Source organism: Podarcis melisellensis (genome assembly GCF_964234715.1).
Source record: "Podarcis melisellensis genome assembly, chromosome: 3".
NCBI lineage: Eukaryota > Metazoa > Chordata > Lepidosauria > Squamata > Lacertidae > Podarcis > Podarcis melisellensis.
The window spans coordinates 1,423,816-1,436,146 of NC_138530.1; the positions used below are offsets into that span (position 1 = coordinate 1,423,816).

General features: G+C 53.0%; 1 protein-coding gene across 1 annotated transcript; it reads right to left on the reverse strand.

Annotated features, from left to right (window-relative positions):
• Positions 1–996: 996 nt before the first annotated feature.
• On the reverse strand, positions 997–9,589 carry LOC309365634 (uncharacterized protein). Its single transcript, XM_081903879.1, has 5 exons — positions 9,133–9,589; positions 6,653–6,704; positions 6,468–6,543; positions 5,584–5,676; positions 997–3,444 (listed from the first exon to the last, which is right to left on the reverse strand). Exons 1-5 carry the CDS (start codon positions 9,250–9,252, stop codon positions 1,176–1,178), a joined length of 2,610 nt encoding a protein of 869 aa, XP_081760005.1. The 5' UTR covers positions 9,253–9,589; the 3' UTR covers positions 997–1,175.
• Positions 9,590–12,331: the final 2,742 nt, after the last annotated feature.

Here is a 12,331-nt window from a genome sequence, read left to right on the forward strand (position 1 = left end):
CGCTGTTGCTTCTCTGCTTGCTTACTCAGAAAAAAATGTCCTCTCAGAAACAAATGTCCACTTTTGTGACTTTTCCCCACAAAACACTTCATCACAGTTTCTTCCTATCTATTCAAAGGGCCTTTGCTGCACAATACCAAATGTAAGAATCCACTGATCAATGGATCTCTGTACTGGCTCACTGGGAAAACTTCAGAAATTCCTATAGACCTGTGAGCTCAGCTCCTCAGCAGCCCCTCTGCCTGAGGGATAATCCCTGGCCTCCTGATACCTGAGTGCCAGACAGGTGGCCATGCCAGAAATAACAAACCCAGATGAAGACAAAAGGGTGGGATGAACTTGGCTGGGAAACAGGGAAATGAAATTATCTCTTTTGTGACACTTGAAGGGTGTTTGGTGGAGGGCAAGGGGAACCATGGGGCAGGGTCCAGGATGCTCAGATTACTGCCACCAGACTTCCCCTTTCATGATGGATGAGTGATGTAGTTTGGGGCAGTGGCGTAGCGTGGGTTGTCAGCACCCGGGGCAAGGCAAGTAATTTGTGCCCCCTAACCCGTGGATTTGCGCCCCTAACCCTAACCCCCAGATGTTGAGCCCGGTGCGGCCGGCCCCCTCTGCACCCCCCACGCTACGCCACTGGTGTGTGTGGGGGTGTAACATGGGGATTAGCAGCTAATAAAAGTTTGGGTTCTCTTTTGTTCGGGGCTTCCATATTGTTCCCCCTGGTGGCAGGTGGGAGTCCTGTGTCGACAGTCTTCAATAAAGACCAAGCCTCCTGGCTGCTGTTTTGCTCTGGTATTCCTGGCTGGGGTCCTTGTTTTTTGTCCAAGGGAGCCCTCAGATTTCTCCGTTAACACCCAAAAGGGGCATCTGCTTGGCCACTTTGAGAACAGGATGCTGACCTAACTGGCCTGTTTCTCTGCCCCGCTCCCACCAACACCCCCCACCCGCAACCTCACAGAGAAAGTGAGGGAAGAGGATGGGAGAACAGAGATGTAAACGTCCAGCCAATTTATTTGCAGCCTGGAACGAAGCAACACAGACCAGCTGTGTCCCGCCTGTGGAGTAGGATAAGGAAAGCAAAGGTCCCTGTGGGAGAGTCCCTTCCCCAGCCCTCTGGCCACGGAGCCTTTTCCACGCCAAGGCAAGCGGGCTGAGCGCCTTTGCTAAGGCCCTTAGGGCGCGCTGCTCCTGTGGGATTTCTGCTTGGACGAGGCCTTCTTGAATTGTACCGGGGAGGGTTGCCTGGACAATTTCTTCAGCGCCCCGGACTTTTGCGGGCTCCGTGGCGCCTTGGGCGTGCCGAGCTGCAGGGACACCCTCCGGGAACTTTGCCTGGGGCTGGGCTCCAAGGCATTTATATTTGTGAGCAGAGAGTCCTCCCTGTGGAGCAAGATCCCCTCGTGGTTTGGGGGCTTGGAGTCGTCGGGAGAGGACGAAGGGGACCACGGCCTCTCGGGGGACTTGGGCAGGGCAGGCGGGGAGCCCTGCCTCTTGGGGGGCTTGACGGGTTTGCCTCGCACCTTCGCCCAGACATTCTTGATGCAGAGAAGCAGCCGCTTTAGGATGTTGGGGCGCTTCTTGGGGGGCACGGCAAGCACCGTGCTGGGGGCCGGCATTCGGAGTTCCGGCTCGGGCTTCATTTTCGGTGGCGGGACGGGTTTCGGGACGCTTCGGCCGTGGTTTTTAGGCCTCGTGTCCAGCCTCTCTGCCGACTGCTGCCTGTGCAGGCGGACAACCTTCTCTGGCTCCCGAGGCTGGGGGGCGGCTGCCTTGCTCTTCCGCCGCTTGCCTTTGCTCCTGTCCAGCTTGGAGGGCAGCCCCTCTTTGCCCGGGCGCGTCCGGGAGGCGTCCGGCTTGCACACCAGCCCCCACTCGTTGGCCTCAGACCGCTTGATCTTCAGCAAGAAGCCCAGGCCCATGTGGACCTCGCCTTCGCGCACGCTCAGCCGGGGGTAGACCACCAGGGAAGGGCTGTACCGCGTGGGCGGGTGGGGGCAGTAGGGGGTGCAGCGGCCGCACAGCAGGCAGACGGGGTACTCCACGCACGGCCGGCCGCGCCCCTTCCCCAGCCCTTTGGCCAGGGCCTGGTGCAAGTCCTGCACGGCTTGGTCCTGGTCCAGCGACTCCACCAGCGCATGAGCCAGGCACGGGGTCTTGCTGGGCGGCACAGCAGGCTGGCACACCTCCTGCTGCAGCTTGGCTGGGCCCAGGGCCAAGCAGGGCATCTCCAGCTGCGCCTGGCACATGAATAACGGGTCCAGGACTGGCGGGCGGGTGGTGCTCATCGCGTCGCGGATTGCCAGCGGCCTGGGGGCTTCGGGTGCAGTGGCGTCGGCCCAGCTCAGGCGGCGCACCTTGCGGTCCAGGGTGGCACTGATCTCAATCTCCAGGGGCTTGGCCTTTGGGCTAGCGGCTCTTGCCTTTGGGCTGGCAGCTCTGGCCTTTGGGCTGGCGGCTCTGGCCTTTGGGCTGGCGGCTCTGGTCTCCTTGGGGCTGCTGTGGGGCCTCCGACTGCCCCCGACATCCCTCTCCTTCTCCTTGGGGGTGCCGGGTCTGCTCAGCTCCTTGGCCAGGGGGCTTTTGCCAGGACCGAAGAGGCCAAGTAGGGTCTCCAGCCCCTCCTTGGCAGCCTCGCTGCCCACCTCGCCCGCGGCCAGGCCCCGGAGGCTGCTGTGACTCATGGTCTTGCATACGAGGATGGGGGGAGTCAGTAGCTCTTCCCGGGGCGGTGTGGGGGGCCTGGGGCATGGGCTGCGCACGTGGAGGATCTTGGGTGGGCTCTGACGGCCCGCCGGGTGGGGCTGAGGGGGCGTGCGGCTGCGTGACCTCTGACCCGTGGGCAGCTGCGGGCTGGCGGCCCACTGAGGGACCCCACCTTTGGGAGCTTCGAGGCTGACCACCCAGGCCCTGCCTTTGGGGCTGGGGTCCCTGCGAGAGAGCATTGCCAGCACCTTGTCCTCTTCCTTTTGGCGCTGCTTGGTGTGGACGTGCCAGTTGAGCAGCTCTTGGGACTTGTAGTCCAGGAAGCCGATCCTGTTGGGCGGTTTCGGTGGGGGGGCCGGGCCGCTGGGGTGTTTGTTTGCGGGGTGCCAGGGAGGGGGGGTGCAGATGCGCCTGGTGGTGGAGTCCGAGCAGGGCGTGGTGCTCCCCCATTGCCCCTGCAGCCGCTTCTGGTACAGGCTGGAGTCCTGCTTGGGGCAGGGGTGGGGCTGGTGGCAGACCACCCTGGGGGGTTTGGGGAGATGAGCTGCTGGGGCTGCCGCTGCTTTGTCCAGGGAGGTAGGAGCCAGGGAGGGGGGCACAGCTGACCAGCTATAGCAGGTGGTGTCAACTTCGACCTCTTCCTCCTCTACGTCTCCTCCTCCTCCTCCTGAGGAATGGCCCCAGCTGCAGATGGAGGTGACGGACCCCATGGAGACATTGGACGGGGTCCGCGAGATCCTGGAGGGGGTCAGGTGGGAGAGACAGAAAGGCAAAGGAAGGAGGTAAGAACAGGTTTTCTTTCACTTCGTCTTGTTTGTCACCAGCAACAGAATGTTATAATGTTATGGACTCAGATATAGAAAAAATACTCATAAATGCACACTTAATAATAATAATAATAATATTTTATTTGTACCCCGCCCATCTGGCTGGGTATCCCCAGCCACTCTGGTCGGCTTCCAACAAAGATTAAAAATACATAAAAATGTCACACATTAAAAACTTCCCTGCACAGAGCTGCCTTCAGATGTCTTCTAAATATCAGGTAGTTGTTTATCTCTTTGACATCTGATGGGAGGGCGTTCCACAGGGCGGGTGCCACTACCGAGAAGGCCATGTGTCTGAAATAGTACGGGAGAGCAATCCTGAAGGCATTTCAACTCTCCCAATAAACCTCAAATATTCCACTGCAGGAAGGGAGGCAAATGGGGAAAGCCTTCTCATTGTCTTTTCGCTGGGAAATCCTGTCTTAAGGGAGTATTTGTGTATGAATAGTGTGAGCCTGTGACCTGGATTCAGGAACTAAAGTATTTCCCATCACCAAAGAATGGCCAGGCTGCTCAGGTAATGCAACCAGTGACCATTATCAGGTATCCTGGCAGGCAGGAGTTCAGCTGTAGACCGCCTCCTCCTGTGATGTATGTATGATGTTTTTGGGGGGTGATCTTACACTACGGGGTAGGCAATTTCAAAAGTCTATATAGGGGCTTGCACATCATTGTTCTGTGTTCTCCTTACTCCTGCGTGTGGGGAGTGGGGACCCTGCTGCAACAGTTTAATAAAGATCAGGCTTACTAGCTGCTTTGCTTCTCAATATTCTCTGATTGGCCTCTGTGGTTTTCTCTTACCGACAGAGAACCTGCAAAAGGACTCTATATGGTAGGGTCAGCAAACTTTTTCAGCAGGGGGCTGGTCCACTGTCCCACAGACCTTGTGGGCGGCTGGACTATATTTTGAAAAAAAATTAAAATGAACGAATTTCTATGCCCCACAAATAGCCCAGAGATGCATTTTAAATAAAAGCACACATTCTACTCATGTAAAAACACCAGGCAGGCCCCACAAATAACCCAGAGATGCATTTTAAATATAAGGACACATTCTACTCATGTAAAAACATGCTGATTCCCGGACCGTCCACGGGCCATACTGCGAAGGCGATTGGGCCGGATCTTGCCCCCGGGCCTTAGTTTGCCCACCCATGCTATATGGGCTCAGATGTCAAGGAAAGAAACAACTATCTGGCTTTTAGAAGACATCTGACGGCAGCCGTGTTTAGGGAAGCTTTCAATATTGGATGAATTATTGTATTTAAACAGGCAGCCCTGTTTAGGGAAGTTTTTAATGTTTGATGTTTAATGGTGTCTTTAATATTCTGTTGGGAGCCACCCAGAGTGGCTGGGGAAACCCAGCCAGATGGGCAAGGTATAGATAATAAAATTATTATTATTATTATTATTATTATTATTATTATTATTATTATTATTTCAAAGAATAGTCCTAATGCAAGGAATTCTAGAGTTGGAAGAGACGCTAAGAGTCATCTAGTCGAACCTGCTGCAATGCAGGACAACTGACCATCCAACCTCTGCTTAAAAACCTCCAAGGAGGGTGAATCCACCAGATCCCGAGGGAATCTCTTCCACTGTCAAACAACTCTCATTGTTGGACGCCAACTCTCACCAGCCCCAGCCAACATAGCTGCCACCACCCTGGGGCCCTGAGTGCCCAACCATGAAGGGGCCGGGCACCCACAAATTTCAGTGCGAGGGCCACACACACTGCATGGCACCCACGGCCCCAGGCACCCACGGTCACAGGGCCAAGCTGGCACTCCTGCCAGCCAGCGTGGCCCCTGGTCAGGGACCATGGGAGTTTTAATCCAATAAGTGACATTGTGTTTTCACTTTTCGCTTTTCTGCCATGAACTGCCCTGAGATCTATGCATGAAGAGCGGCATACAAATATTAAAATGGTAATAATCTGGAGGGCATCCGGTGTGTGTGTGCGTGCGTGAAGGCGTCTCTGTGCCAAGGAAGGTCGGATCTGCAAGCCCCTCGTACTGCAAGCGCATGGTGTTGTCTAGGAGTGCCTTACGTGCCGCTGATGCGTTGCATTTGCCAGGCGAGATACTGGATGTTCTTGTCCAAGGTGTGCAGAGTGCGATGCAAGGTCAGGGTCTCGCAAGACCTAAAAAAGCCAGAGAAGCAGGGCAGCATAAGAACATAATAAGAGTGCTGGATCAAGCCAGTGGTCTGTCTAGATCAGGGGTCAGCAAACATTTTCAGCAGAGTCCCTCAGACCTTGTGGGGGGCTGGACTATATTTTGAAAGAAAATAATGAAGAAGAAGAATTTGGATTTGATATCTCACTTTATCACTCACTACCTGAAGGAGTCTCAAAGTGGCTAACAATCTCCTTTCCCTTCCTGCCCCACAACAAACACTCTGTGAGGTGAGTGGGGCTGAGAGACTTCAGAGAAGTGTGACTGGCCCAAGGTCACCCAGCAGCTGCATGTGGAGGAGCGGGGAAGCGAACCCGGTTCCCCAGATTACGAGACTACCGCTCTTAACCACTACCACCACACTGGCTCTCACAAATTCCTATCCTCTAAAAATAGCCCAGATATGCATTTTAAATAAAAGCACAGAATCTTCTCATGTAAGAACACCAGGCAGTTCCCACAAATAACCCAGATATGCATTTTAAATAAAAGGACACATTCTACTCATGTAAAAACATGCTGATTCCCAGATCGTTTGTGGGCCCGATTTGGAAGGCGATTGGGCCGGATCCGGCCCCTGGGACTTAGTTTGCCTACCCATGGTCTAGATGACTCTCGGTGTCTACACTCCTTTGGGGAACTGGGACAGATGATGCTGCCTGTCTGATTTTTCATAGAATCATAGAATTGTAGAGTTGGAAGGGACCCCCCAGGGTCATCCAGTCCAACCCCCTGCACTGCAGGAATCGAGGCTCACCTCTTTCCCGATTCTGTGCTTGTGTTCCATCTCACTTCCGTGTCTGTGCTGATGTCTCTTGCTCCTTCTAAAGGTGCTGCAAAGAAAGGCAAGGAGGAGCCCGTGAACCGCGTGGCGGCGCAAGCAGCAGCATCCCGGCTGCCACAGGGAGGGGGCAGGAAGGTGGGAGGGCGCCCGCTGCTTACTTATCCATGCTGCTGGGTGCTTGGTCTGCTTCTTCTTGAGACAAGGAGGAACCTGTCAGAGAATAGCAAGGCAAAAAGAACAGAGCTGAAGGCAAAGCAAGGCGGTGGCAACAGAGGCAGGGGAGGAAACGGTGAGCGGGACTGAATCCCTTTCGTAGTCTGCAGGGCCTGTCCAAGGCTTTCTGCCGCCTGAAGCAAAGTGCAAGGAGTTTCCTCCTCCCAGGCAGACGGCTGAATCTTATTTCAGCATCCTTCCTTACACCCCAAGGACAGCGGCCTGGTTCAGGGCAGGTTGCATGTCACACAGGCAGAGCTCTGTCCTACCCTAAAGGTGAAGGGACCCCTGACCATTAGGTCCAGTCGTGGCCGACTCTGGGGTTGTGGCGCTCATCTTGCTTTACTGGCCGAGGGAGCCGGTGTACAGCTTCCGAGTCATGTGGCCAGCATGACTAAGCCGCTTCTGGCGAACCAGAGCAGTGCACGGAAACGCCGTTTACCTTCCCACCTGAGCGGTGCCTATTTATCTACTTGCACTTTGACGTGCTTTCGAACTGCTAGTTTGGCAGGAGCTGGGACCGAGCAACGGGAGCTCACCTCGTTGCGGGGATTCGAACTGCCAACCTTCTGATCGGCAAGTCCTAGGCTCTGTGGTTTAACCCACAGCGCCACCTGCGTCCCCTGTCCTACCCTAATTGCCATCTATGGCCGCTGCTTCACCCTGCCTCATGGTAGTGCCGGCCCTGTTAGTCTTGGTGTGCTTCAGGTTCCCCCCAGTTTTTGTTTTGTTTTCCCCCACTTAAGAACATAAGAAGCACCTGCTGGATCATCTTGCCCAGGATCCTGCTCTCACAGGGCCCACCCAGATCCCTCTATGGGAAACCCGTACGCAGGATCTGAGCCCAAGAGCACCTTTGCCTTTTCTGGATCCCAACAGCTTGAATTCACAAGCCTTCCTGCCTTTGAATGTGGAGGCAGACCAGAGCCATTGTGGCTGGGAGCTATCCATAGCCTTCTACTCCATGAATTTGTCCAATCCTCTTTGAAAGAATTGGCTCTCACTGCTTCCTCTGAAAGCATCAGAACAGCACAGAGGGAGAGAGGAGAGAAGGGTCATTTTGTCCAGCCAGGAGAAATGCTGGTGCAAAGAGAGCGCAAAGATGGATCTGTCCCTCTGCCTCCACTGTCAGAGGTGATCTGCATCTGAAAGCGCCTTGCAGCTAGGAATCACAAGTGAGGGGAGGGCTAGTTTCATACAACTGTAGAGTTGGGGCACCCAAGGGTCCTCTAGTCCAACTCCCTGCGAGGCAGGAATCTCAGCTAAAAACATCCATGACAGATGGCCATTCAACCTCTGTTTAAAAACCTCCAAGGAGAGTCCACCACAGGGGAGACAACTTGGGTCCCAGGTCCCCGTCCCCCCCAGCCTTGGAACCTGACTTCCAGTGGTACCGAAACTCAGCTTCCAAGATCTCGAGAGACCTCAGGCACCCACAGACCCCCATAGTTGGTGCCCCTGGTCCACCACCTCCCAAGGGAGCTAAACATGTTTAGCCAGGAAAACTAAACAGTTGTTTTAGTCATATTATATGAAGAAAGGTTTTAGCATTTACTGGCCTCGGTCCAGTATACCTGAAGAGGCATCTCCACCCCCATCGTTCTACCCGGACACTGAGGTCCAGTGCTGAGGGCCTTCTGGCGGTTCCCTCATTGCGAGAAGCCAAGTTACAGGGAACCAGGCAGAGGGCCTTCTAGGTGGTGGTACCCGCCCTGTGGAACACTCTCCCACCAGATGTCAAAGATAACAATAACTACAAAACTTTTAGAAGACATCTGAAGGCAGCCCTTTTTAGGGAAGCTTTTAATGTTTAATAGGTTATTGTATTTTAGTGTTTTGTTGGAGTGGCTGGGGAAACTCAGCCAGATGGGCGGGGTATAAATAATAAATTATTATTATTGTTGTGGTTGTTGTTGTTATTTGGGACTTTTTTAAAAGAAAAGGCACATAAGAGGTGCCAGAATAGTTTGTTAAAAGTTTTTAAAATTATGCACGGCATGGAGAAAGCAGAGGGAGAATCACAGAATCTTAGAGTTGGAAGAGACCCAAAGGTCATCTATTCAAACTCCCTGCAATGCAGGAATCTCAGCTAAAGCTGAGCAGAGTCCACCAGTTCCACTGTCAAATAGCTCTTGCCATCAATAAGTTTTCCCAAATGTTTCGTCGGAATCTCCTTTCTTGGAACTTGAATTCTATCCCTCTCTCACAATGCTAGAACTCGTAGACGTTCAACAACGCTGAATGTTGGGAGATTCAGGGCAGAAAAAATGCAGCCCTTGTTCATGCAGCGTAGTAAAGACTGTGGAACTCTCTCCCACTTGAGGCAGCGAGTCCAGCAGCAACCGGTTGGTAGGCTATGCCGTTCTGGGTGCCAAGAACCAGAACCCCAGATCTCACCTGGGTCCAAAGGCTGAGCCTTACTTACCCAGGATATTCTCACGTTTTCAGCAGCCCAGTTACCGGCGAACAGCAACAAAAGCACCACCAGCAGCAGCAACAGCAGATGGCAGCTATTTGGGATGGCATCCAGCAGGTTTGCCAGCATGGTCTTGGGGCAAGGCAGCTGCTCTGGCCGGACTCCAGGCAGGGAGTTCACAGGCCCCCTTCTCCCGAGGTAACGCTTGCATCACAAATGTCTTCTGTAGTCCACCCTGGTTGGCTCAGGGCCTCTCTGTGATCAGTCAGCCAGCAGCAGAATGGGTGGCATTCATCCAGCCCTCTGAGCTGGGCTGGGCTGAGAGGCAACTGCCCCCTGACCCCCAAGAGTGGCTTGTGCCCCACAGCTGAGTTTTCAATTCTGAAATGAGAGGACCTGAAACTCAAGCATGCTTGTGCTGGGTATTGCAGACCCGCCAAGGCTCCCTCTTTCCCAGATGGACAGAAGCCATCCAAGTTTCTCATTTGAAAAAGGAATGTCTTGCTTTTCTTAAAGGTAAAGGGACCCCTGACCATTAGGTACAGTCGCCAACGACTCTGTGGTTGTGGCGCTCATCTCGCTTTATTGGCCGAGGGAGCCGGCGTACAGCTTCCAGGTTATGTGGCCAGCATGACTAAGCCCTTTCTGGTGAACCAGAGCAGCGTATGGAAACGCCGTTTACCTTCCCGCTGGAGCGGTACCTATTTATCTTCTTGTACTTTGACGTGCTTTCAAACTGCTAGGTTGGCAGGAGCAGGGACTGAGCAACGGGAACTCACCCCATCGTTGCGGGGATTCGAACCGCCGACCTTCTGATCGGCAAGTCCTAGGCTCTGTGGTTTAACCCACAGCGCCACCCGCATCCATTTTCCTTAGGACGTTCCTGTTTTCACCAGAGAAATGTGGGAGGGTATGGAATAGGAGTCTCTGTTTTCACCGGAGAAATGTGGGAGGGTATGACATTGAAGGTGACCCGGAAACTACTCCCTAGTCCCGAATGGGGTAACTGTGCCCCTGAAGGACCAAGTGCGCAGCCTGGGAGTCATTTTGGACTCACAGCTGTCCATGGAGGCGCAGGTTAATTCTGTGTCCAGGGCAGCTGTCTACCAGCTCCATCTGGTGCGCAGGCTGAGACCCTCCCTGCCCGCACACTGTCCCGCCAGAGTGGTGCATGCTCTGGTATCTCCTTCGACTACTGCCATGCGCTCTATGTGGGGCTATCTTTGAAGGTGACCTAGAAACTGCAACTAATCCAGAATGCGGCAGCCAGACTGGTGACTGGGACCACAGAACACTGGTCTTGAAAGACCTTCATTGGCTTCCAGTAGGTTTCTGAGCACAATTCAAAGTGTTGGTGTTGACCTTGAAAGCCCTAAATGGCCTCAGTATACCTGAAGGAGCATCTCCACCTCCATCGTTCAGCCCGGACACTGAGGTCCATCTCCCAGGCCCTTCTGGTGGTTCCCTCCCTGTGAGAAGACAAGTTACAGGAAACCAGGCAGAGGGCCTTCTTGGTAGTGGCACTCGCCCTGTGGAACGCCCTCCCAGCAGATGTCAAGGAAATAAACAACTATCTGACTTTTAGGAGACATCTGAAGGCAGCCCAGTTTAGGGAAGCTTTTAATATTGGGTGAATTATTGTATTTTAATATTTTGCTGGAAGCCGCCCAGAGTGGCTGGGGAAACCCGGTCAGATGGGCAGGGTATAAATAAATTATTATTGTTATTATTATTATTATTATTATTATTATTATTATTATTATTATTATTATTATCATCATCATCATCATCATCATCATCATCATCATACAGCTGGAGAAGGATCAGAAAAGGGCATCCGAAATGATCCAGGGGTGAAGCAACTCCTCTACGAAAAAAGGCTGCAGCGTTTGGGGATTTTTAGTTAAGAGAAAAAGCAAGTGAGAGGTGACATGATAGAAGATTATGAAAGTGCGTGGCCAGGGGTACAGCATTGGGGGGGCAGGGGAGCCTGAGCCCTGGGGCACGTTTTTTGGGGGCGCAAGGATCCCCGTTCTGTCCTGCCTGCTGTGCTGCGTCCCTCCCTGCAAGGGCACATCACGGCCCTGCTTGCCTCCAGCGGCCATGCCTGAACCAAACCTCTGCACCCCGTGAGTTTGTGCCCAGCAATGTTGGCGTTGAGGACTGGGCTGGCGCGGTGCCCTGGTGTGCGCCACCCCACCTGGCGAATGCGCAGCTGATTACTCCAGTACAATCCTTGCATTTATAACCCACCTTTTCCTTCCAAGGAGCCCAAGGAGGTGAACCTGTTTCTCCCCCCCCCCTTTCATCCCAGCAACGACCCTGTGAGGCAGGCCAGGCTGAAAGGCAGGCCAGAGCTGGCCCCCAAGGTCACCTAGGGAGCTTCCTGGTCGAGTGGGAGGATTTGAACCCAGTTGTCTCCCAAATCCTGGACCTGGACTCTAACCACTACACCCCGCTGGCTCTTGCATAGGTTGGTGTCACTTTTGCCACCCTGAGCTCACCCTAAACTCCCTCAAGTGTGCTGACCCAAGGCTATTTTGAACCCTTGGTGAGGCTATTTCCCTGGACATCTTAGTTACAGCCCATTCTGGATCTTGCTGGACTGAAGATAAAATTAAATTAAAGTATATTCATTTCCGTCATTGCTGCTGGTATTTGTTTCTCATATGCCCTCGTTTTAGGGTATTGTTTGGTTTTTAAAAAAAAACCAAGGGCAGATTAAGTGCATCCAACAGATTCAAAACCCAATATTCGCACATTTATTCTCTCCCCCTCTGAAAGCCTCAAGGGTACTGTAGTTTGTTACGCTTCCTGTGAATTGTAGCTCTGTAAATTGTTCCCAGGATTTTCTGCGGGGAAACCATGTGCCATGCATGGGCATGGAATGAGCATGGAAAGTCTATTGTTGCATTATTATAATTGTTTTATTGTGCCCTTCTTGGGGATCATTTATTTCTAATTATTATCATCAATAATTTATGTAAAATAAAAAAAGGAAAAACAATCCTTTAATTGCAATGAAGGGTTCAGCCAGCATATTTTTTTAAAAATAATAATTAAAATAGCGTATTCACCCAGTGGTTTACCAGTTGCACTGGCTCCCGGTGGAGTTTTGGGTCAGGTTCAAGGTGCTGGTTTTGACCTTTAAAGCCCTTTGTGGCTTAGGGCCCTCGTATTTATGGGACTGCCTCTCCTGGTCTGCCCG